General features: G+C 35.9%; 1 protein-coding gene across 2 annotated transcripts; it reads right to left on the bottom strand.

Moving 5' to 3' along the window:
- Window positions 1–1,286: 1,286 nt before the first annotated feature.
- Window positions 1,287–21,888, bottom strand: LOC117420042 (RNA polymerase II-associated protein 3-like). Of its 2 annotated transcripts, none has more exons than XM_034033542.3 (17): window positions 21,780–21,888; window positions 20,525–20,698; window positions 19,934–20,080; window positions 18,819–18,935; window positions 17,417–17,544; window positions 17,091–17,212; window positions 16,849–16,919; window positions 16,079–16,210; window positions 15,592–15,719; window positions 15,101–15,222; window positions 14,475–14,545; window positions 13,610–13,726; window positions 7,519–7,739; window positions 6,938–7,133; window positions 5,858–5,955; window positions 5,035–5,135; window positions 1,287–4,781 (listed from the first exon to the last, which is right to left on the bottom strand). In XM_034033542.3, exons 2-17 carry the CDS (start codon window positions 20,678–20,680, stop codon window positions 4,696–4,698), a joined length of 2,013 nt encoding a protein of 670 aa, XP_033889433.2. In that variant the 5' UTR covers window positions 20,681–20,698; window positions 21,780–21,888; the 3' UTR covers window positions 1,287–4,695. The 2 variants fall into 2 exon arrangements, with proteins under 2 accessions (XP_033889433.2, XP_033889434.2); XM_034033543.3 differs by having other exon boundaries at window positions 19,934–20,077.
- Window positions 21,889–21,896: the final 8 nt, after the last annotated feature.

Here is a 21,896-nt window from a genome sequence, read left to right as displayed (position 1 = left end):
TTGATTCAAATACCAATTGATAAGGCTGTATAAAAGGTGATTTTCTATGTTTACCATCTGCAACACAGGAACTCAAAACCAGAGCACCATGAGTCAGTTACTGCAGCAACAGGAAAAAGCTTTGATGTTTATAGGATTCTGTAATGACAGGCGCTATGATGACAGATTATTGCTGTATGTTTAAATGTGATAGAAAGCAGTTTTCTCTCCAAATTAGTTTGTTATTACTGTGGACAGCAAAGATGATAGCCACCAACCTAAACTGTCAAACATCTTTTTAACTGGCCTCTTTGTTTGATGTTAGGGTCATGGTTCACAGAAGGGAAAAAAATCAAGCGACATTGTAGCTTTTTAGTTCAGCTCCATGCAGGGTAAATAACAACTGAAGGGCATCATGCATAGGACAATTAAATTGAATGCATTCAACAGAAGAAAAACAAATTTTTGTAGATAATTATTCTTTAGAATTCTGGCTTATTGTTTGTGTTTTTCTAATCACTTAAAGTGACAAGAGATTATTAAGGTTATGTAACCCATACCATTGTGCTATACACAGCAAAAGCTATTATGACTCAAATCTGTATAAATGTTATCATGAAAGATGTGACAAAAACATGTGCAAGAAGTTGAGGGCTCTGTAGGGAACACTCGTCTTCCTGGGCCTGAGCTTTACTAGTGTTTCAATTAACATTTGTGTTGAGCACTGTGTGTTTGGAGGTGCAGTTCTCTCAATAACAAAATGTATGGTCTTGTTCATTTTGGACAGGAAATATATCATTGCAGTATTTCAAAGAAGAACCAAGTGATACTGTAAATCCACCTGTCTTGGATTATATTTATAGAATCAGCTGGACAGGAGATGGGACAATACTGATTGTTAGCAATACCAAGGGCAATTTATTACTGCCTCAAATGTTACTAATATGCAATTAATATTGGAAATTGTTACCTTTCATTTTACTGTCTTCAAGGTACAGTTTGCTTGTAGTTGTTTTATGTGTTTAATGGGAATGAAAAATGCCCCCTATGAAAATCTGCAGTGAAATAGGTCAGATCTGCAGACCAGATAAATTATCCTAGAACATTCTCAGACTATCTATTGTTATTGCACAAAATCCACATCCCTTATCCAATTATATTACAATTGCATAACAGGGATTAATGTGGTTTGCCCTCGGAGCTTGCACTCAAGTGGGCTTAATGATACAGACACAGCTTTTATAAACATTGTCTAAATGCTGTAGAATAAATTCACTTAATGGTCATTTTATGGAAATGAGTCAGAATTTAGTACAATTAATTTTTAATTTAGATGCAAACAAAGAAAATGCTTAATGACAGCCCTTTTTTATAATGGCTACATTGTTGAATTAGTTTTGATGCATGTTTTTCACCAGCAGAGAAATGATCAGATAGTGTTTTTAAGGGAAAACCTGACTGCGAGTGGTCTTAATGAAGTCTCTTTATATTGAGCTGGCTGGAAGGAACTCGTTGACTGAATAATGTATTTTCTTATTGAAAAGTGTGTTTTTAAATGCGAAGGTAGAACAGGAATATAAATTCAGCTTACAGTAATTGGTTGTTTTGCACTGCCTGATACATGCACCTCAAGAACTGACAAGTATAAACACTTTTACCAGAATTCAGTAGCAGCTCCAGCTCTAGTTGCCATACTGTCTTTCATCACAAACGTATGTACAGTAAGGGTGACTATACCAGCTGCATATTTGTAAGAGACAGCACCATCTAGTGAACAGGTATTGTGTGCAGGTACTGTGTACTGACAGCAATACAAAAGGAAACTTGATTTTGTTGATGGTGTTGGCTCTTAAAACCCAAACAGACACTTTGCTGATCTAGCTTTATGTCTATGGTGAAAGAGAATCTGGCAGCTAGAACTCAAGTTGCTCCTGAATTCAGGTTAAAGCACCTTCAGAGTATGAAAAAATTGGCACAAGTTATGAGTAATTGCATTAATAAACACTCATGTTGGAAACATCACAAAAACAACAGTAAATTAAATATTAAAATGTAATTTTAAGCTACTTGCTCTGAAATCCACAATGCTTTGGGCCTTTGTAGTAAAACAACAGCCAACTCAATATTCCATAAAATGCTATAAATGACAATGACTGGGCTTAAGTGTGATCCTTTGTCTTCTATTTATATATCTAGAAGTAAAATGTTACCTGTCAATTTGGGGTAGAATAAAACAGATGAGATTATAAAAGACAGATGCTTACTGTTATCTGGGATGGCAGCTGTCCTGCGGTAAATTACTTATATAAAGGTTATATTGGTACATCATTCAGTGATAGAATATATACTGTACAGGATAAATGTTGAACTGCTATACAAATTGAATCCTGGGGAAGAGACAACTTTTGGTTTTTTTTTTTGCAGACGCCTTTATCCAAGGCGATTTACAGAGACTAATGCATCAGCTGCAGAGTCACTTACAATTATGTCTCACCCGAAAGACAGCGCACAAGGAGGTTAAATGACTTGCTCAGGGTCACACAATGAGTCAGTGGTTGAGGTGGGATTTGAACTGGGGAAATTAATACACCAGAAACTTAATCTGACACACCTTTTTCAGACATTTTGCACTTTATGGAGGCTGTGTGGTCCAGTGGTTAAAGAAAAGGGCTTGTAACCAGGAGGTCCCCGGTTCAAATCCCACCTCAGCCACTGACTCACTGTGTGACCCTGAGCAAGTCACTTAACCTCCTTGTGTCTTTTGGGTGAGACGTAATTGTAAGTGACTGTGCAGCTGATGCATAGTTCACACACCCTAGTCTCTGTAAGTCGCCTTGGATAAAGGTGTCTGCTAAATAAGCAAATAATAATAATCATCACAATGCTGAATGTACCACCACATGATGGCCTTCTCAAGAAAAAATAATTTTCAGCTATATGGTGTTAATCCTTTTCATGAAACATACTTTGGCAGAACTGCAATCTTCTCCTTCTGCATCACAGTGGGGTTTAAACTCAGGTAAAACATGGGTCAGGAAAGCACTTTGAGCCAGATACAACACAACTTCATTATGGGTAGAAACACAGGGGTCTGGGGTAGTCACTCTAGGATGGCCTGTTCTGGGTTTGCTCTGGACAGATCTGGTCTGTGCTTCACCTTACATCTGATCTCAATCTCTTTCCCTGTGACTGGTATTTAACATTGTGGGCTCCAGTGACGTAGAATTGTCCATTTAATGTGTATATTTTTTATGTGTGAAATTCAGTTCCCAATGAATGACCTAGTGGGGCAATCACATTTTATAAATATAGAAATCAATACAGCCAGGTTACCTGATTCCTATGTACACACGTAGCCCTATCTACTACCTTTTTGCCATTATTGGGGGATATGTGATGAAACAGATCTAACAGCATGTTTCCTCATCCCATTAGGTTAGCTGTTGTTTTATGGTGGTACGGGGATTAGTTATTCTTCAGATATACCTGTACAGTAAAGAGATCACTAGACAGTTGTGACAGTATCTGGATACTAAGCGGGTGCAAACTAATAATGTAATGTAAGGATTTTGCCTTGTGCTTAGGCAATTGCTGACCCTTCAGAAACTTTACACATCTTCTTACAAGGTGCAAACCATTGAGAAGCGAGTAACTAAGAGCTGTATAAAAGCACACACCTGCAGAGACCTGTCATTGGCTTCAGGATGGTTGCTGTGGTACACTTCCTGATGCAGTGACACTTAGCTCTTGTTGAGGAGAGACAGGAACACGTGCAGAGGAGAAAGGCAAGATGCAGAAGACCCTGCATATTCATTCCCAGGGTCACTTTGTTTGGGATGCCTGAGGATACGGTGCTAAAGCGTTATCCCATTCCGCAGGTCATCCTAGACCTCATAGCTGAATTGAGGGATAAGCTAGACCCCAACATCAATCTGGGGACCCCTATCCCAGCACATGTGAAAGTGCTGTGTTCTCTGCACTACTTAGCCTCTGGTTCCTTTCAGACCAATCCACCTTTTCTAGCGTGCTAGGCAAATTTCTGGATCATGCTAAAAAGGGCAAGCAAATACATATCATTTCCAAAGGATTGCCTGGCTGCAATGCAATTTTAATTTTGCATCTGCAATTATTTGCACTGTGCCTATACTTACATCGAACCCAATATGTGCCTAATTTATACATTTAACTTGTGATGTTTATCAATATATTTTATTAATAACTAATCACACTTGCTCTCTTTTTATAAAAAATGTAAGATGCAAGATAAAACCATGTCAAGCTCGCAGAACCTAGAAAGCCAAGATTTGCACCAGTTTTATTTTTTTTATTTTTTTTAGTGGGACTGGCTTTCTTTAGTGAATGGTAATAATACTTCATTAAGAAAATTAAAGAATGTAGCTGTGCACCAAACATTAAGACAATAACTACAGTGTACTATCTCCATGCAGCTGGAACTTCACAATGTACCTCAATATGGCAGCCATATTAGGTCAGAAAAGTAAAAGCATTACTAAACTACACCATTTATAAATATACATGATTTTATGAAACAAACTTATTATTGTTTGTATTCACTCCAGATTTATAACAAATCAACCCTTTCTGTGTATTTAGGTTTTAAAAATAATACGTAGTCAGTGTTTATTCTGTACAATCTAAACAATGACTGGCCTGCAAATGTGTTTTCAACCAACTGGAATTGCTGTACAAATAAAATCAAATGCCATATTTCTTCTTCAGAGATTTGACAAGGTCATCTTCTAAACCAGCTTGATGAATACAGTTGAATAATTCTCGCACAACTGAAAGAGAAAATGGATTTTAGACAAATCATCAGCCTGTTTCCAGAGGAATTAAATCAATGTAATGTTATAAAACTTGCAAGACACAACTCTTAACAATACAATAAAGTTAACGTATAGTGATGCTGTTATAGTTGTTTGTATTACTTTCAGAAAATGTGCCTTTGATTTTGTATTTACTTTAAAATAGCGCCTAAAAATGACCTTTCACTTGCTTCAGAACAGGCTTCAGACTACTTTGATAAGTACTTACCAGTCTTTTCTGCCACAGACATAAACATGACTGCCATGTCAAACCTTTTCACTTCTGCAAGGTTCTTAAGAATCTCTAAAATAACCGAATGCTTGTCATACCTATAATGTGTAAAAAATACAAATAAAAATAAAAATTCATTTGAAAAATCATTTTTGATTTACTGCTGTTGCACACAAAGGCAGTGATATTAAAAGGTCAAGTCTTTGAGAACATTATGACAAAGTCTTTCTTGAGGTCTTTAAATGGATAAATGAGTTGTCAGTCACATTTTTATTTCAGAGGGTTTGGTGTTGTCTCAACCCTCAAGTCGTAAAGTCTGACAATCTCTTAATAGCCCCATTAAGAGAAATTGAGTGCATGCTGGTCTTAACCTTGTATATGTGGGAATAAGCCAATTATTCCTAAGTACTCACGTCAATGGCAGAAACATATTCTGTTCCTAGAATGTAGTTTTTTTTTTGTGTGTGCGTGTGTTTCTTTTTATACTTAAAAGGTATTCCTTGCTGCTTGATCTGGTAGCTTGACTGACTCAATTGCACAATTATAATAATTATACAAAGGTAGTGCTACTTGAATGAATGAGGTTGGCCAAAATCAGCAAAGGTTTAGTACTGGAGAACAAAAGGTAAAGGCAACACTGGGTGTTACAAGTTTTTTTTTTATCAATACATATGAGACATATAAATCTGACTTGACATTTTGTACCTGATATAAGATTTCACCCCTCTGTGTTCTTTCTCCCCTCCTTCATTGATTATTTTTAGGTTACCCTGCCATGTACTGTGCAGAGAAATGACAAGCCTACTAGAGAGTTACTTACATGGTATACGAAGTGTGTAGAATATTTAAAATCTGGTTCAAAATGTCAGGTTCCAATGACTTCTGACATATTTTGGGGTAGGCGGATGGCTCAATTTGCTGGCAAATAAAGAAAAAGTGATGCCAATTAGTTACTTAACATGGCAGAAGACAAAGTCCAAATTACAAAAGATCCCTTATCTAGACAATTTAAATACGTATGTTTGTAACATGCTGGACATCCAACACCACAGTTGGAAAACATTTTAAACACGATATTTACAGCTGGAAATTGGAACACAGACTTGATAACGTTTAGCATGAGCCTAATACAGCACGCATATCAAACATCAACACATTTCCATATGTGAAACATGCATTTATAGTATAGTAAGTCAGCTACATGCCTCTTACCTTCACAGCTCTATGCATTTTGCAAATAAAGACTATTTATGCCATATAACCAGATTCTGATGCTATTAAAAGTTGTGCTAAAGAATGCTTCTACCAGGTTTTATTACAATGGGAGAAGTATAGGGCAGCTGATTCAATGGTAATAGAATATTTACCTAATAAGTGATGTCACCGCAAATAGTCTATGGCAGTGGTGCACAACTCAGGTCATGGAGGAGCCGGTCCCTCCTGGTTTTTTGTTCTAACCATATCCTAAATTAGTTAATTTGACCAATTAAGCTTCTAATAAGGTCCACTAGAGTATTTTAGGGTGCTGTTGGAATAAAAACCTGCAGGGACCGAGTTGTGCACCACTGCTCTACGGCATGCAAACCACAGATCCCAGGGGTATATAAATTATCATGATACCCTGGAATTATCTACATATCTATACTAGAAGTATTAACTTCATTTACTTTGGTTTATATCAAGTGGCTCGTGCTATGAACCAGAAAGCCATTTGGCATTCTTCTATCAAACCTATAGTTTCTGATTACCTGTAAACTAGTTATAATTAGGTTTATATACTGAATAAAAAGCCATGCAAGTAATATTTAAAAAAAATAATAATACAATTTGGGTCAATGTCATGGTCATTACCACATTTAGCATGCCGTGCTTCTATAATGCTTCTAATAGTGCAGTATACCTTGAGATACTTGTATTTCATTTCTGGGTAGGCTTTTAGCTTCCTCAAATCTGCTTCTAGCTGAAAGGAGTTTGCAGGAGGTGAAGGCATGGACAAAGACTCGGATATGGAAGGTGGTTTCTTCTGATCTGCAGTATTTTCCACAGTAACAAATCTTTCAGTTGACTGCTTCTCTGCGTTGTCTTCAAGATGCTCTCTGTTATACAAAAAGGCATGTCATGATCTTAAGATGTCACAACCATGTGTGGACAAGGCTGGATGAAGTAGACCTTGATTAAAAAAAATTCGATGTATCTAATACAAAATTTTACTCTTATGAAAGTTTTTTTTTTTGTATGTGAAAGTATTAGACTTCAGTATGTACAATCCATCAAGATTAAGTACTTCATTCTGAGCGTCTGTTTATATAAACTTGTTTCATGTTACTTCAGAAGTTTGAGGCTATGCTCAGTTGTTCTACGTATAGGTTAAAAGTAAGCGTTATATTACGTAAAAAAAGCTACATACTGGTAGCAGCCTTCTATAGAATGACTGTAAAATTGAATTAATTTGTGTTTTATCTCCAAGCACACCTTCCTTACCTTTCACCGGAATCTGCTGGAATATCAGAGATCTCCTCTATTTTAAGCATTTTGGCACTGGGGGCACATTCCATTGGTACCACTGCTTCTTTGCTTCCAGTAAGTTCTGTGATCATGGAGAATGGCACTTTACATTCTGCTGAGGTGTTTGATATTAATTGAAGGTCAGTGCCAGGCAGTTCACCTCCAACTTCTTCAATAACCACTCGTCTCAGTGGCTTCTAGGGAGGGAGGGAGGGAGGGAGGGAGAGAGAGAGAGAGAAAGTGAGACAGAGAGAGAGAGAGAGAGAGAGAGAGAGAGAAATGTTCAATACTTGAGCATACATCCCTTTTTTCTAAATGTGCCCCAATGTTATTGTATAGCTACAATTGCCAGGTTTTTACCAGTTTTGCTTGAATAATGATATAATAATGATCAAATGTACCTTTATGTCCTTTAATGTTAAGGTAACACACACACATTTTAAGAAATATTTGATCACTTTGGCTTAAACCACTACAAAATGCATTTTCTGTTTTTTTATTGCACCAAGCCATGACTTTAGAGGCTCATAATCCACATTTAGTTCTTTCAGAGACACATCAATACTTTGTTTTGCAAAGAACACCTTTCAACAGTGGTAATTATTATTATTGCTTTCATCAAAATGGTATAAGCAAATGTTCTTCATTTCTTTAAATGAAATACTGCATTTTAAAAATGTGTCATTTCATTTTGTGATGATGTATTTCACTGGTGTTTTGACACAGCTACAAATAAATGTTTCTAGGACGAAAAAACCAAAAAACAAAACAAACAACAAAAACACACTGTTGGTAGCTATGGAAACAGGTACTTCACATCAGAGATCATATCGAGAGAGACCAGAGAAGATATTGACAAAAAAGGTATTTAACCACTGATACTGTGCTAAATATACCAACCTCCATCAAAAGTAATTAGCCAATTTAATACCGGTAATACTTATGTTATGCCATAACATTTTCAAAACGACCTTCAGCAGAAGCAAAATAATGAGGGGTTGATTTAATAATAAAATAGGAATATGTGTTCCCTTGTTTGTGTGTGACAATGAATCTAAATTGTATACTGTCAGTATATGCATCTGAATGTGAATTAAATTGTTCGCCACTGCAGCTACTACAAATAGCACTACAGACCAGTTAAATTGTGAATAAATAAATAAAAACAGATTCATTCACAGAAAGCATTGTTGAATGCTACTGAGTAGTGGCACTCAGATAATATGTCCTTAGGACATCAAATCCATTTTTATGATTTTAACAACAGTGGTATTTAGATCTGCCAGCGTTTTGATTAATTATTCAAAAAATAAACCTGATTGCGGAAAATGTTTCTCAAACGTGTCTCAAAGAAGTCAGGTCTACTGGAAGCAGGTTTCATGGAACATGTTTCCTTGTGTATGCTAGGCTTCAGTAACAAACATATTCCCCTGCCAAGTACAAAAATAACACCTTACAGGGGTCAGTCACCAAGACCTACATCTACAACATGTGGAATAAAATCTCATGGCAAAAGCCAGTGCACAGTATAATGCATTCATCTCTCAAAAGGGATAATCAACACTGAAGCAGGAGCATTAATAGCAGTGTTGGAAAATCTACTTTGCATCATCGATAATGAAACAGCGTTTAAGCTGCTGCATTACCTTGTGGGCTTATTAAAATGCCTTTCTCTTTAACCCTAGAAAACTGTTCCCTAGCATATTTCTATAAAATAAACCTATTTGCCCTGTGCACAAAATATCTATTTATGCTTCAAATGTTCCAGTGCACTTAATAAAAGTAGTTCAAAGGGTACTTGAGCCCTGGTTTGTTCATCTTGTGTCCTTGTTGACTATAAATTAGCTCCAATAAATCCTTACTAATTTAAGAGTACTTCATTTGCCCTGGATGACTGGAAACATGACAGTGTTTTATTTTATAAATTTTATTTTAGCTAATTCAGTGACTAAGTTTGTGGCTTCAAGCAGCTTATATGATGAGACAATGGTGGCTGTTGTGTATTCACAACACAATAATTCAAATTGCAATTTAGAATTACACTAGATGTGGTACAAAGATTACTGGTACAATTTATACAAATTTGTCAGTAAAATATATATACCCCACCATGCATATAAGGACCAAATGTCTCTATATAGCCAGATTGTTACTATATATTGTTACTATATACAGTGGGGTCCAGGGGCAAAGCCCCAGGGGAGCTCTTCACATTTACAGTGCCAGTGAAGTCAATTCTACACCTAAAAAGATGAAGACACTGATCTATAGATATTATTTGGGGAGCCAGGTCCATGAAAAATCATACTGTTAGTTGGATGGGAGTATCTTTATTTGCATTTAAATAATGATATTATGGATTGGAACTAAGTTTAAAGCTACCAATAACCAGTATAATAATTAGAGACTCTCACCCTCTAAACTAGGGGGGCTATCCTTGCCTGTTCTTGAGAAATATTATTTGGCTGCAAGGCTATTGGTGCAATACTGCGTTTTAAAAAATGTTAATGCGGGATGTACCCACCACATGAAACCATTTGGGAAAATAATCTGACTATTCACATCTCCTGGTCCCCCAAAAAATTGTTTCAACATTTAAAATAAATTGTATTTTGCATACACTAAATGTCTGGTATAATGTTTACGTTTTATTTTAGAATTAGACAATAGTTTAAAACTGGAGAACAAAGATATTTCATCTACAAAATAAAAAAGTATGGCATCAACACACTGCAGGACATCTCAGGATGGCACAGTGTTATCCTTTGACATGCACAGTCAAGCACACTACAATAGCAAAGGCATGCAGTTCAAGTCCTCAAAATGACCACACTATAGCCTAACCAGGGGTGAGCAATTCTGGTCCTGAAGGGCCAGCGTCCCTCCTGGTGTATGTTCCAACTGCCCAATTAAGCTTCTAATAAGCACTTAATTGGTGCAATTAAGTAATTTAGGGTACAGTTTGAACAAAAACCAAGACCGGAATTGCCTACCCCTGGCCTACACACTAATAGCACACATCCAATTGAAGAAACATTATTGCTGCATGCCAAGCCAGGTAAAATCTTCTCCAAAATGTTCAATATTCTAATATCTAATAACAAAATACTTAAGCTAAATAAAACCTGATTAACATGTTTAAAGAGGATCAGAGCAGGACAGTTGGAAACTTGTTAATACTATAGGAATGTCTTCATGTAAACTAATTGGTTTTTAACTGATAAAAAAAATCGAGGGGGTTTCTGCCTTAAAATTCGATATTTTAATCATTCAATTTAAATAACACTGGCTTAAACGTAAAAAGAGCAAAATGTGTACAAAAATTAAAAATAAACAAAATCACCCGTCTCAACAGCACTCATTACAATACCTAATGCCTTTCTAAACAGAATAAAAGACCACACATTAAATAAATCCACATCACTGATGTTGGGCTGACGTGAAGGGCAGCCAGCTTTCTCACATCTTACTTCTCAACAGCGAGACTCAACACTGATTCAGCTCCTCAATCACCATCTGCTGCTGCACTGAAGAGCTCCGTCTATCTAATGGGACTGGACTGCACTTCTGCATTACCTGAATCTTAAAGGTGCACAAGACATCTACTATTACGTTACATTATATGTATTAGTCTAACATTAAACCTACATGTAATATATTGAAGGTTTATGCGTTGCTCAAGTGAGATTCTAAATGCTTTTATTTTATAGAAACTGAAAGTTACTGTAGCCTACCGTATTTGAGTGCTGTTTCTTTTTAATTTCCGAATATAAACGCTTTTAGCAAATCATAATAAAAAAATCAAAAAAATACCCTAGAAGTACACAAAAAACAAAAATTGAAAAATAACTTAATATAAAAAAAATTTAAAAAAAACTAGAGCCTACCAAAATAAATTGCGAATTTTACCTATACAACACACGATAAAGCACAAAGCCATCATATTAAGTTGTATGCATAAAAATAGCAAGTCACAAATAAAAAACAACACGGCAGTTTACATGCAATAAAATAAAGAACGGAAGGCTTTATATAGCCTATAGTAAAACAGATGTGCAGTGTCTTTGTAAACATTGATATGTAAATTTCGCTTTGTATTCTGCGCGTTCACAATTATTTTCAGCATATCGAGAGATCTTGCTCGGAACGCAGGGAGGCATTGGAACAAATGCTATTTTTCATCGAATCGGTTTGGATAGTGTTTGTTAATTTTGGAAGGGAAAAAACAAGTTCAGCTGTTTTACTAATTTTCACTTAGTTTATTTTAGAAATGTGGAACCAAATCAACACATATTATTATGTGATAACATTCTTTAAAAATAAATAAATAAATAAGTGCAGTTTGTCAATTTCAGTACAAATCGAGCTGCTGTTTCGCTAGGGTGCACATGCAGACGCAACAAAAGCAAAAGTTGAGCCGGGAACATTAAACAAAGTATTGGGGAGAATGTAGATGTAGTGTAAAAAATGGTGTTTCACCAAAAATAGTGGATGGACTCCGTCCACCCTTCCAAAAAAAGTGAGTGGAAAAAGCTGTCACATTTAAAAACTGGCAGGGCTCTTACTCCTAAGAAAAGTCAACACTAGATTTAAATGTCAATGTCAATGTCATGTTCAATGCATTTAACATCAAGGGAAAAACAGAATAAATATCACATTCCTAATAAATATGACATTCAGGTTGCATAGACTCAGTCAGATACAAAGTAAACTGATCAAATGAAGTAACAGCCTCGGAAACTTGTTGTACAATTAACAGGTTTCATGATGTTTCAATGAAGAACTTGAGATTTTTTTATTTATTATTATTATTTTTTTAATGGCATTCTGGATACTCTGCTTTCTGAAGATGAGCTTCAACAAAATCTAAAACACAAAAAATGAAAACATCTACTGCCATGTTTCAGCAATATCGGCAGAAACACAGACTTTGTGAGTCTTGGAGAATTACACGCCTAAGACCTGAACCGCCTTCCGAGAGAATTCTGCACCCAGAAACCGAATGCAGATAAAGCTGTCTTTCAAGGTGTAATAAAACATATAGACTGAATATTTTGTGTTTTGTGGAAAACTATTATCCCCTCATGTTCATGGGCGGCAGTGTGGAATAGTGGTTCGGGCTCTGGACTCTTGACCGGAGGGTCGTGGGTTCAGTCCCAGGTGGGGACACTGCTGCTGTACCCTTGAGCAGGTACTTTACCTAGGTTGTTCCAGTAAAAACCCAATTGTATAAATGGGTAATTGTATGTAAAAAATAATGTAATAATGTGTATACGATAATCGAGTATAAGAAATTAGGTTGCCGACTGCACTACTATTTTTTATAGTGTTCACAGTAATGATATTTTCCACCTCTCAGCTCTGTGCTCTAATATATTCCCTTAGACGTTCATCTAAATTATTTGTACCATTTTATTTGACTTCTTGTCCTGACTTGTGTGTGTCTGTAGCTCAATTGGTTCCTTGTTCTGCTTTTATTACATATTGATAAGGGAGACAGAATGGGCCATAATAGCACACTTCAGGGGCAGAACAAAATGGATTCTAGCAAAAGCAGGGCCACTCTGCAGCATTCTTTATTTTCAGTGGTTTATCATCATCCTAAGACACCTGCAGACAAAACACTGTGCGAAAGCACTGTTCAGAAGCACGAGAATGACCCATAAATCAAAAGTTGCACAATTCCCAACTACTGGACACTTTTTTCCCCATTCACTTATTTTTTCATTATTACATAGCCAATATATCGATTAGACTACATGTTAACTGGAAAGGGCTCATCCGTGATCATCATTTAATAAACAGAAGAAATACAGAGTACGCCATGGCTGTTTATTGAGCACCTATTAGTAGTTTACAGTGCATGTGAGGACAGCCAGATCAAACTTTATGTTTTATGCTTGTGTTACTATACCTCACTTAATGTTTAATTTGAGGTAGTGACTAACTGGCCTATATGGGTTTAACGTATAAAAATCCATGGTCTTGTGATTGAATTTGTAGACTATTCCGGTGGAAAGACATTTGAAATGTAATTTTCTGTAACAGCATGTCATTATTTACTTACTGTTGATCGCAGGTGAGGTGGTTTATTTATTGGTTGTACAATTCTTCTTTGCTCAGTATTCTTTGCTTGTTGGTCTGCAAGCTGTTCCTTTGACAAGAGGCCTTTTGCAACCATTTCCTTTAATTAGAAAGGGGAAAAAAATAAACCAAAATAAACACATTTTAAACATAATAAAATACTACAATGTAAATTTTCGACCCAACTTGAAATGCCTAATTCGAATGTCACCTCACCGACTTACTAATCAGGAAGACTCAACATTGGGTAAGCAACATACATTCCTCCTGTCTTGCCAATCACCCGTCAAACCTGAACAGCAGATGGTTTACTGAACAATAGAGGCAAGGGCCCATCCTGGGACATGTCTGTCTGGTCAGGTGGGGAGCCTGGCCAGCAGGCTACTGAAGTACAATGAGGAAAACTAACCACAGATGATATTCCCCTCCCAAATAGCAGGAGTGCAAAATTCTACTTTAGTGTTTCCTGTCAGCCCCAAATCAAGATTGACAAAAAAGACAAAGATTTGAATCAGCAAGCTCTTGATCACCAGACTCACTCTGCTTTACTGGATGAGCCACTGGGGACCCCAGCAGAACACAGTAATTAGAGATGTGCTTCAAAACTTTAATGAGTAATGACAGAAAATTGATAACACTCTGGAAACACAATGTCTATGAATTGACAATTTGCCTTCATGGCTGTATAATGCATTTGAGCCTTAGTTGTATTTTAGAGATGAACTATACCTCTGATAGGCCCATTCTTATGTCTTTAACTTGGTTATATCCATTTACACGTCGATATCAACGTACTCCATATTTTGTTTAATATCTATCACATACTGTGTATAAAAATGCATACATACATTATTGATTTTTTCAAGCTCATTCAAAGCTAGTTTGTTTCCTGGTTCCTGGTTCAAAACTGTTTCAAAGTCTGCAAAACACATAAATAAAGATGCATGACATATCTAACACAATAAATATATATATTTTGTTGAACTGTCTAAAATATCATCAAAATCTAATTGCCTGACTGGAATATATATATAAAATGACTTACAAGTGGTTGTAGCAAACAAACAAAAAAATCTTACCAGTCATGCACATTCACTGTATAGAACTCAAATGTGCATTTTGGAAAGAAATATGTGTTACAGCAAACATGACACTAGGTTACAGAAAGTTCTCAGTCTCTTTGCCTTGCATTTCACCACAGCAATCATTAGGGGAAGTAGCTAGTTGTTTACTGAAAGCAAAGATGGTCCTGAAAGGACGAGGAAATGACAAAGGGAGTCTGTGACAATCTGAAAACAGAGATTTCTTTAACCTAGTGTATTACCAGATAGCATGCTTTAAAATAAAATACATCTTTGTTGTGACAAGCGTTTGTTTTAAAACTGCGAATTTGACATCTACATAGTGAATAGATGTGCTTGTGAACTGCAATCACTTTCAGAGTTAAACATTCCATCTCCCTTTTCAATCTTACCTTCTTTGGCCTCTTTTAGTTTCCCAAGTGCTGCTCTTGCAGTCCCCCGCCTGGCAAAAGCCTTTGAGTATGTGCCATCCAGTGCTATAGCACTGCTACAGTCATCTTCTGCCTCAGCATACCTGTTTGAAGAAAAGTATCATAGCAACACTATGGAGGGAAACGTGTCTTTTCCCCGAAAGATCTCAATGCATTTTGTTGGCCCAGCATATTTAATTAAAAAGAATATTAAAATGGGTATGTATTGTTTTACACGGTTGTATGATAAAACATTACTTAGCAAGATTGTCGGTCATAAATTCAATGAGTTATAATATAGACTTATTCTATTAGCCTAAATAAGTCAATACATGAAAAGAAAGAAAGAATGAATGAATGAATGAATGAATGAATGAATGAATGAAGCAACAAATAAACTAGCATAAGGGTGTCTGCTAAGAAAAAATAATAATAATGATTTTTGTTTATTCCCATGTGAAAAAATATCTTACTTTTGAAGCTTTAAAAAGGCCATGGCCCTGTTTGCTGGTAAAAGTGCATTAGTGCCATCTGCTGCCATTCCTTTGGCATAGCACTCTATCGCTGCTTCATATTTTCCTTCTTTGAAATAACCATTGCCCTGAAGAAAAACAAAAACACAATTACAATCCACATTCCTTTGATGAAAGGACCTATGCAGTTTTGTTAGAGTTAAAGAACATTTGTCTAAATGTGCATTTATTGTTAAGTATTTAGTTTTAAAATCTAGATCCCATTTATCAATCAATCAATCTTTATTTTATATAGCGCATTTCATAATTTGTTATTGAGGAATAAATGCTTTCCTTAACCATTCAGCAATATTATAGTAGACACTATATTAGCAAGATATACTGTATGTATGTTCTATCTGAATAACATGACAATGTACACAGTACCAAAAGATGGCTCCTGGAGACGGTCCCATCTAATTGTGCAAATATTTGTAGCCCTACTTACAAGATCTTTCTGAGTAATTGCCTGCTGTTTAGCCTGCTGTTTTTCTATTCTTTTCTTCTCGTTCTCATCAACCACTGCTTCCTTTTCTTTGATATCTGTTTTTTCTGACACATGCTCATGTGAAGCCAGAACCTACAAAAAAAAAAATATGTAAAAATGTAAAAAAAACAAAGTCAAACTAAAAGAACGTTAATATTTTATAACATTAAAAAACACACTGTATCTTGCTAAAATAATTGCCACACTAGACCAAATCCTAACCTGGTTTAATTATATTATCCGTTCGCAAATGGACATTGTGATACGGCAATAAACTGTAGGTCACTTGTCATGTCTATTTTAAAAGAATATTGAGGGCCTCTTTCCAGACCCTATCATCTACCTGATAACTTTGTATGCACTGGCTTAAAGCCAAGTAATGGATAGCAATGGAGACTAACCACCCACTGAGAAGTTAACCCATAAAGAGAATGTAAGCACTTTGTTGGGACTGTGTTATTGTTAATGGCCATCTTCTTCAGTCAGTGTGACATGTTTTGCAAGCATGACAAAAATAAACTAGTAATCAAGGCATGTCAGCAACATACATTTACCAAGCTAAGGATATAAATAACATTAGAGTTGAAAAGTAGTTAATCAGAGTCAACCAGCAATTAGTACTGTGAAAAACTAGATCACAGAGTTTACACAATGTGAAATATCATGTTATAACAAACGTCTGTATCATCTGTAACAAATATCTAAGCCATATGTAAAGACCACTTACGCACCTCGTGTATTTTCTTCAGTTCATTCTGTGCTTCAAAGTTTTCAGGATCCAGCTTCAGAACCATCCCATAATCTTAAAAAACAAAAGTCAACTGATGTTTGAATGAAGGCAAATATTACATTATCTTTTCTGACTTCTACAAATACAAACACAATAGCACCACATTACTGTAATACGTACATGTTGTAAGGATAAGTTTGACAGGTGACTCAATGTATATTTCTACCAATGTAGACGACATACCTTCTTTAGCACCCTCGGTTTTTTTCTGAGCAAATCGAGCCGCTCCTCTTCTTGCATAAGCCTTGGTATAGTTTGTGTCGAGCGCAATGGCTAAATTACAGTCTGACTCAGCTACAGCATACCTTCAAAAATAAATTACCAGCAGAACAATATTTTATTTACAAAATTACACCAGCATGACATTTAAAAAGTGGGGTAAATATTCAACTTGCCATTAAAAAGAAATGATGATAGCTTTAACTATTACAAATATACTAAATAAATATCACCCAAATACTTGCAATTCAAAGTATTCAAAATTAAGGACTATTGTCCCAGTTACTTACTTCTTTAGACGGAAGAAAGCAGCGGCTCTGTTTGTGGGGAGGACTGGATTGTAAGGATCTGCAGTCATACCTCTTGTGTAACATTCTATTGCATCGTCATATTTTCCTTCTTTGAAGAGGTCATTGCCCTATACATTAAACAATTGTAATAAAAAATGCTCATACAGTTTGTGTTAGTTAAGTTATGCTTATGTCATAGATGTAGGTTCAACAGTAAAGATGAACGTAAAACAAAATAGTGTTAGCTATATTTGATCAAAATGCCTGTTGGAAAACGAGTGGTCCTCAAAACTGTGACCTTAAACAAATATGTACCTGCGCAACTAGTGTTGTGCCAGTGACACTAACAATGTGGAAACAGTTTATTTTGTTTAGATCAGGGGGGGCCTATTATGATCCTGGAGACCAGATTTAGGTCTGGATGGAGGGTTTTTTTTTATTATTATTTTATATAATTTAGTCTTTGCCAATGTTTTTTTTTGTTGTTGTTTACCTCAGTTTTCTCCCCAATTTGGAATGCCCAATTATTATTTTTTATCCCGGTTCACCGATGCAACCCCGCGGTGACTCAGGAAACACGCGTCCTCCGAAACGTGTTCCTGCCAATCCGTCATTTTTTGCACTGCGGATGCACAGCGAAGCCACCAGACCTATAGTGCCGGAGGACAACACAGATCTGAATGGCTCCACTGCAGACCCGCAGGCACCCTATCAGCCACAGGGGTTGCTGGTGCGCAGTGAACCATGGATTGCCCTGCTGACCTTTGTGGCTTCAAGCTGCATCCCTGAAGTTCACTTAATTGTTATTTTTGGTAAGGAATTTCCTGACTTTTGTGGTTTCAAGCTTAAACCATAACTATTTTAACTACGTTTTTTGTAATGAATAAAGACAGATAATCACTATATGCAATCTGTGGCTTTTGTTTCAGTGTAAACTACACTGAAGTATACCATGCACTTTGTATACAACACACAACCTGTGTAGAGCATGCCACAATGCTTCTAAAACTTGTGGAAGTGTGCGCGTTTTATTCCGATAATTACAGTATCCCATTATATTTTCTGCATAAGCCTCTTTTCTTATACTGAAATCTGCCAGATACAGCAGGCCAGTTGTAATTTGCACAAAGGAAAAACAAGAAATAACTACATAATCATTAATTTTTTAAATAATCTTTTAGTTGGTGGTAACTAGATTTGCAACATTAACAGTTTTATAGGATGCCTCAAATAGTATGAGCACAAAATAGGATTCACTGATGAGCTAAGAAAATGTATTTTTATTTAAGCCAGAAGGTCCTAATTAGTAATTCAAAGGTACAGCGATATTTATATCTCCCACCGCTTAGATAAATCCAACCGCACTGTCTAATAACTTATCAGCATAAATAATTAAACCCACTTTTTCTTTCTCAGAAAGTGCTTTATCTTTGTCTATATGAATCCCATCTTCTTCAGAGTCTGATTCATGTGATTCCTGTATGCCGTCTTCTTTATCTAGATTTTCAAGTACTTTATCCTAGAAAGGAGGGGAAAAAAAAGTTGAATATTGTATATCCCCGCATTGAAGATCCTGTTAGTTTGCTCTCTGTGCACCGCTATAGTTTTTTTTGGAAGACAAGAAAAAAAAAAAAAAATCACAAAAACTTGAACAAGAATATTTATTACTTGATGCAGCATTAACATGCCAAAGACATACTAGGTGTATAAGGTTACTGTTAGCATGTTTATGGAGGAAGCAAGATATTTGCAACATCTTATGGCAGCAAACAAGTGATGACATGTATAAGATTCAGCTATTAACGGTTAATCTATTCAGGTGTCGTTGTTTGTACAAGTTTATCACATTTATACAGCAAGGCTCTTCAAGATTATCATTAGTTCCAGTAAAATGTTCTCATTTGAAACGCAATGTCCTTTGTTGGGACAACATACTGAAGTTACAAATAAAAAATAAAAATAAATAATTTTGATTAAAAGAACGTAGCTGTATCTATTTTCAGGAATCTACTTCAGGAAAAGTCATTTATTTTCTTCAGAGAAAACATACAATTCTGTAATGTAATTAAGCTACATCCTGTTGCAAGTCAGTGGGCAAGACTGAAGTACAATTATAAAAAAAGGTCAAGGCTATCCTTTCCCATCTAATGCTGTGATCAGTTAGCCCGAAACAGCAGATATGACTTTGATAAAAGCTCAGTTGGCAGGGCTTCCACATACAAGGCTGAACATATCATTGATGTTTCACAAGAAAAAGTCTCAATGTGATGACTGTCAGGGTTCCCCCAGAACAATTTACAGTAAACACTTTGACACATTAAATTAGTGCCATCTACTGCCCATAGTGTCCCTATAATATTTACATGTGTGTTTGTACAGTAACTTGTTCAGTCTCTGTGCCCATGCTTCAAAAGGTACAACAATTATGTTTTTGGTTTCTTATCAGTACAATATTTTCAGAACATTTACCATACAGATTTTAAGAGCTTTTGACCACATAAATGTGGGCTTACTTACTACATCAAATTTGTCCCATGCTTGGTAATCATATGATTTAATTCTGGAAGCTTTCTCCTTCTCATTCTTTGCATTTTTGGCAGCCACTTTGCTTTTGTCTTTTTTCTTCCTCTTGTAATCCTTATTTCTTACTGGAGGTAAACTCTGCTGAAAAGGTTGTTGGCATGAAAACAACTTTAAAAATACAAATCAGTTTAAATGTAACCATTCGACAATATTATGCAGTACAGTAATCTATCCATTTAAAAAATAAGAAAACAATGAGAAGCAATAGTGTGTGTTCCTTTATTAAAAACATGTTTGCAGTGTGAAACTGAAAAACATGCATGGAATGAATACTGAATATGATAATATAATATATAATTACAAGCACATTTGAATATGGTGAAATACACGCTTAACACTTGGCTAACAAAGTATTTACTACATTTGCACCATTTTTTGTTGAGTCAAAAAGATCTAACTGCTAATGTTACATTTATTTTCTGTTTAGAAAAAAGAAAATGTTACTTTCGCTTGAAAGCAAATGTTTTGTGAATATGGCCCTTAAAGTCTAAATGATTAAAATCCCCATTAAAATAAATAAATTACCATTTCAGGCTCAACTCCACTCTCCTTCAGCAGCTCCCTGTCTTTTTTCTTGATATCCTTTTCCCAACTCCCCAGATCCCTCATGAAATCCTGCAGCTCTTCTGCATTCTGTCGCATTTGCAGCTGAAGCTCAATCGCTTTATTTTGTGATGCCATGATTGCAAATCTAATTACCTATAACCCACAAAAATGTGAAGGTTTAAAAGCATGGTTTGATTTAAGTTCCTATAATCAAAAGTAGAGAACACCTCTCATAGCTCCCAATATCAGCATTACATGAAGCAACTTCTAAATATAAATCAGTTAAAATAAAACAAAAAGTAAACTGTTGTTTTTTATTTTATTTGCATACAGAATTATTACAATTGAGATCGTAAACCTTAAGTAAAATATATTTTTGTTTACTCACTCTGCATGTTAACCCGTAAGACCATTAACACAATCAGACAGCCTTATGCACCTTTAAATAGTTAGTTTGCTGTGATGCATCAGTCAAACAAAACCCCCTACCTGGGAGGGGTTGGGTGTTACTATTCTTTTGCATAACCGACTCCTTTAATGTGCTTGAAACTTTACAGACAGAAAAGTCTCCTCTTATATTTCCATGAATACATGGGATTACCCGATTTAGAACTGGCTGCTAAATCATTTCTCATTTAGTTAGAAGCAAACATGCACACAAGTCACACAGACCTCCCTCCCCCTTCTTTTAAACCAAGGACAGTTAAGGAAATTAGCAGCCAGTCGTTTTAAGTTTTGAAAACAAACAACTTAAGATCACATTTTTAATGGCGCAAACGACTATGGCGTAAGCCTGAAGTTTAAACCAATTTAAATGCAATGTATCTTGGTGCATAAATCTTGTTTTGTTCGAGTGGTACGATAAGTAAGCTCTGAACCTCGAGCTTTTTAGGTTACTGTAAGGTAGTGACTTACTGTTTTCGATGGGAAACACTTTTCAAAACCTTAGTTAATGATAATGTCAGAAGACTCAAAGCACAAAATAAATAAATAAATAAAAAAAGAAAAACATGAAACATCTCCGGTGCAGCCCCAATCACTGTTGATAAGTTATGATTCAGAGACCAAGTAGATATTATTTTTATTGTTGTACTGCCGAGATGCAAAGCGCAATAATTTTGACAAGCCATGCCTTGCACTGATTCTCAGTATGCGACAAAAGCATCATATATATATATATATAATCAGCTACTACATCTATGGCGTCAGCTGTACAGGCACTATAATTGCTCACCTGAATCGGCGACGACTACACAGTTTTCAGTAGTTCCAGCTAATTCTGCCACAGCCGTTTGGTGTTTCTGTGTGCAGCGCCATGACAGCAGTTCCCAGAATTCACACTGCTACAAAA

Source organism: Acipenser ruthenus, chromosome 14, assembly GCF_902713425.1.
Source record: "Acipenser ruthenus chromosome 14, fAciRut3.2 maternal haplotype, whole genome shotgun sequence".
Lineage (NCBI taxonomy): Eukaryota > Metazoa > Chordata > Actinopteri > Acipenseriformes > Acipenseridae > Acipenser > Acipenser ruthenus.
Note: the sequence above shows the minus strand (reverse complement) of the source record. Positions and strands in the feature narration are given on the sequence as shown.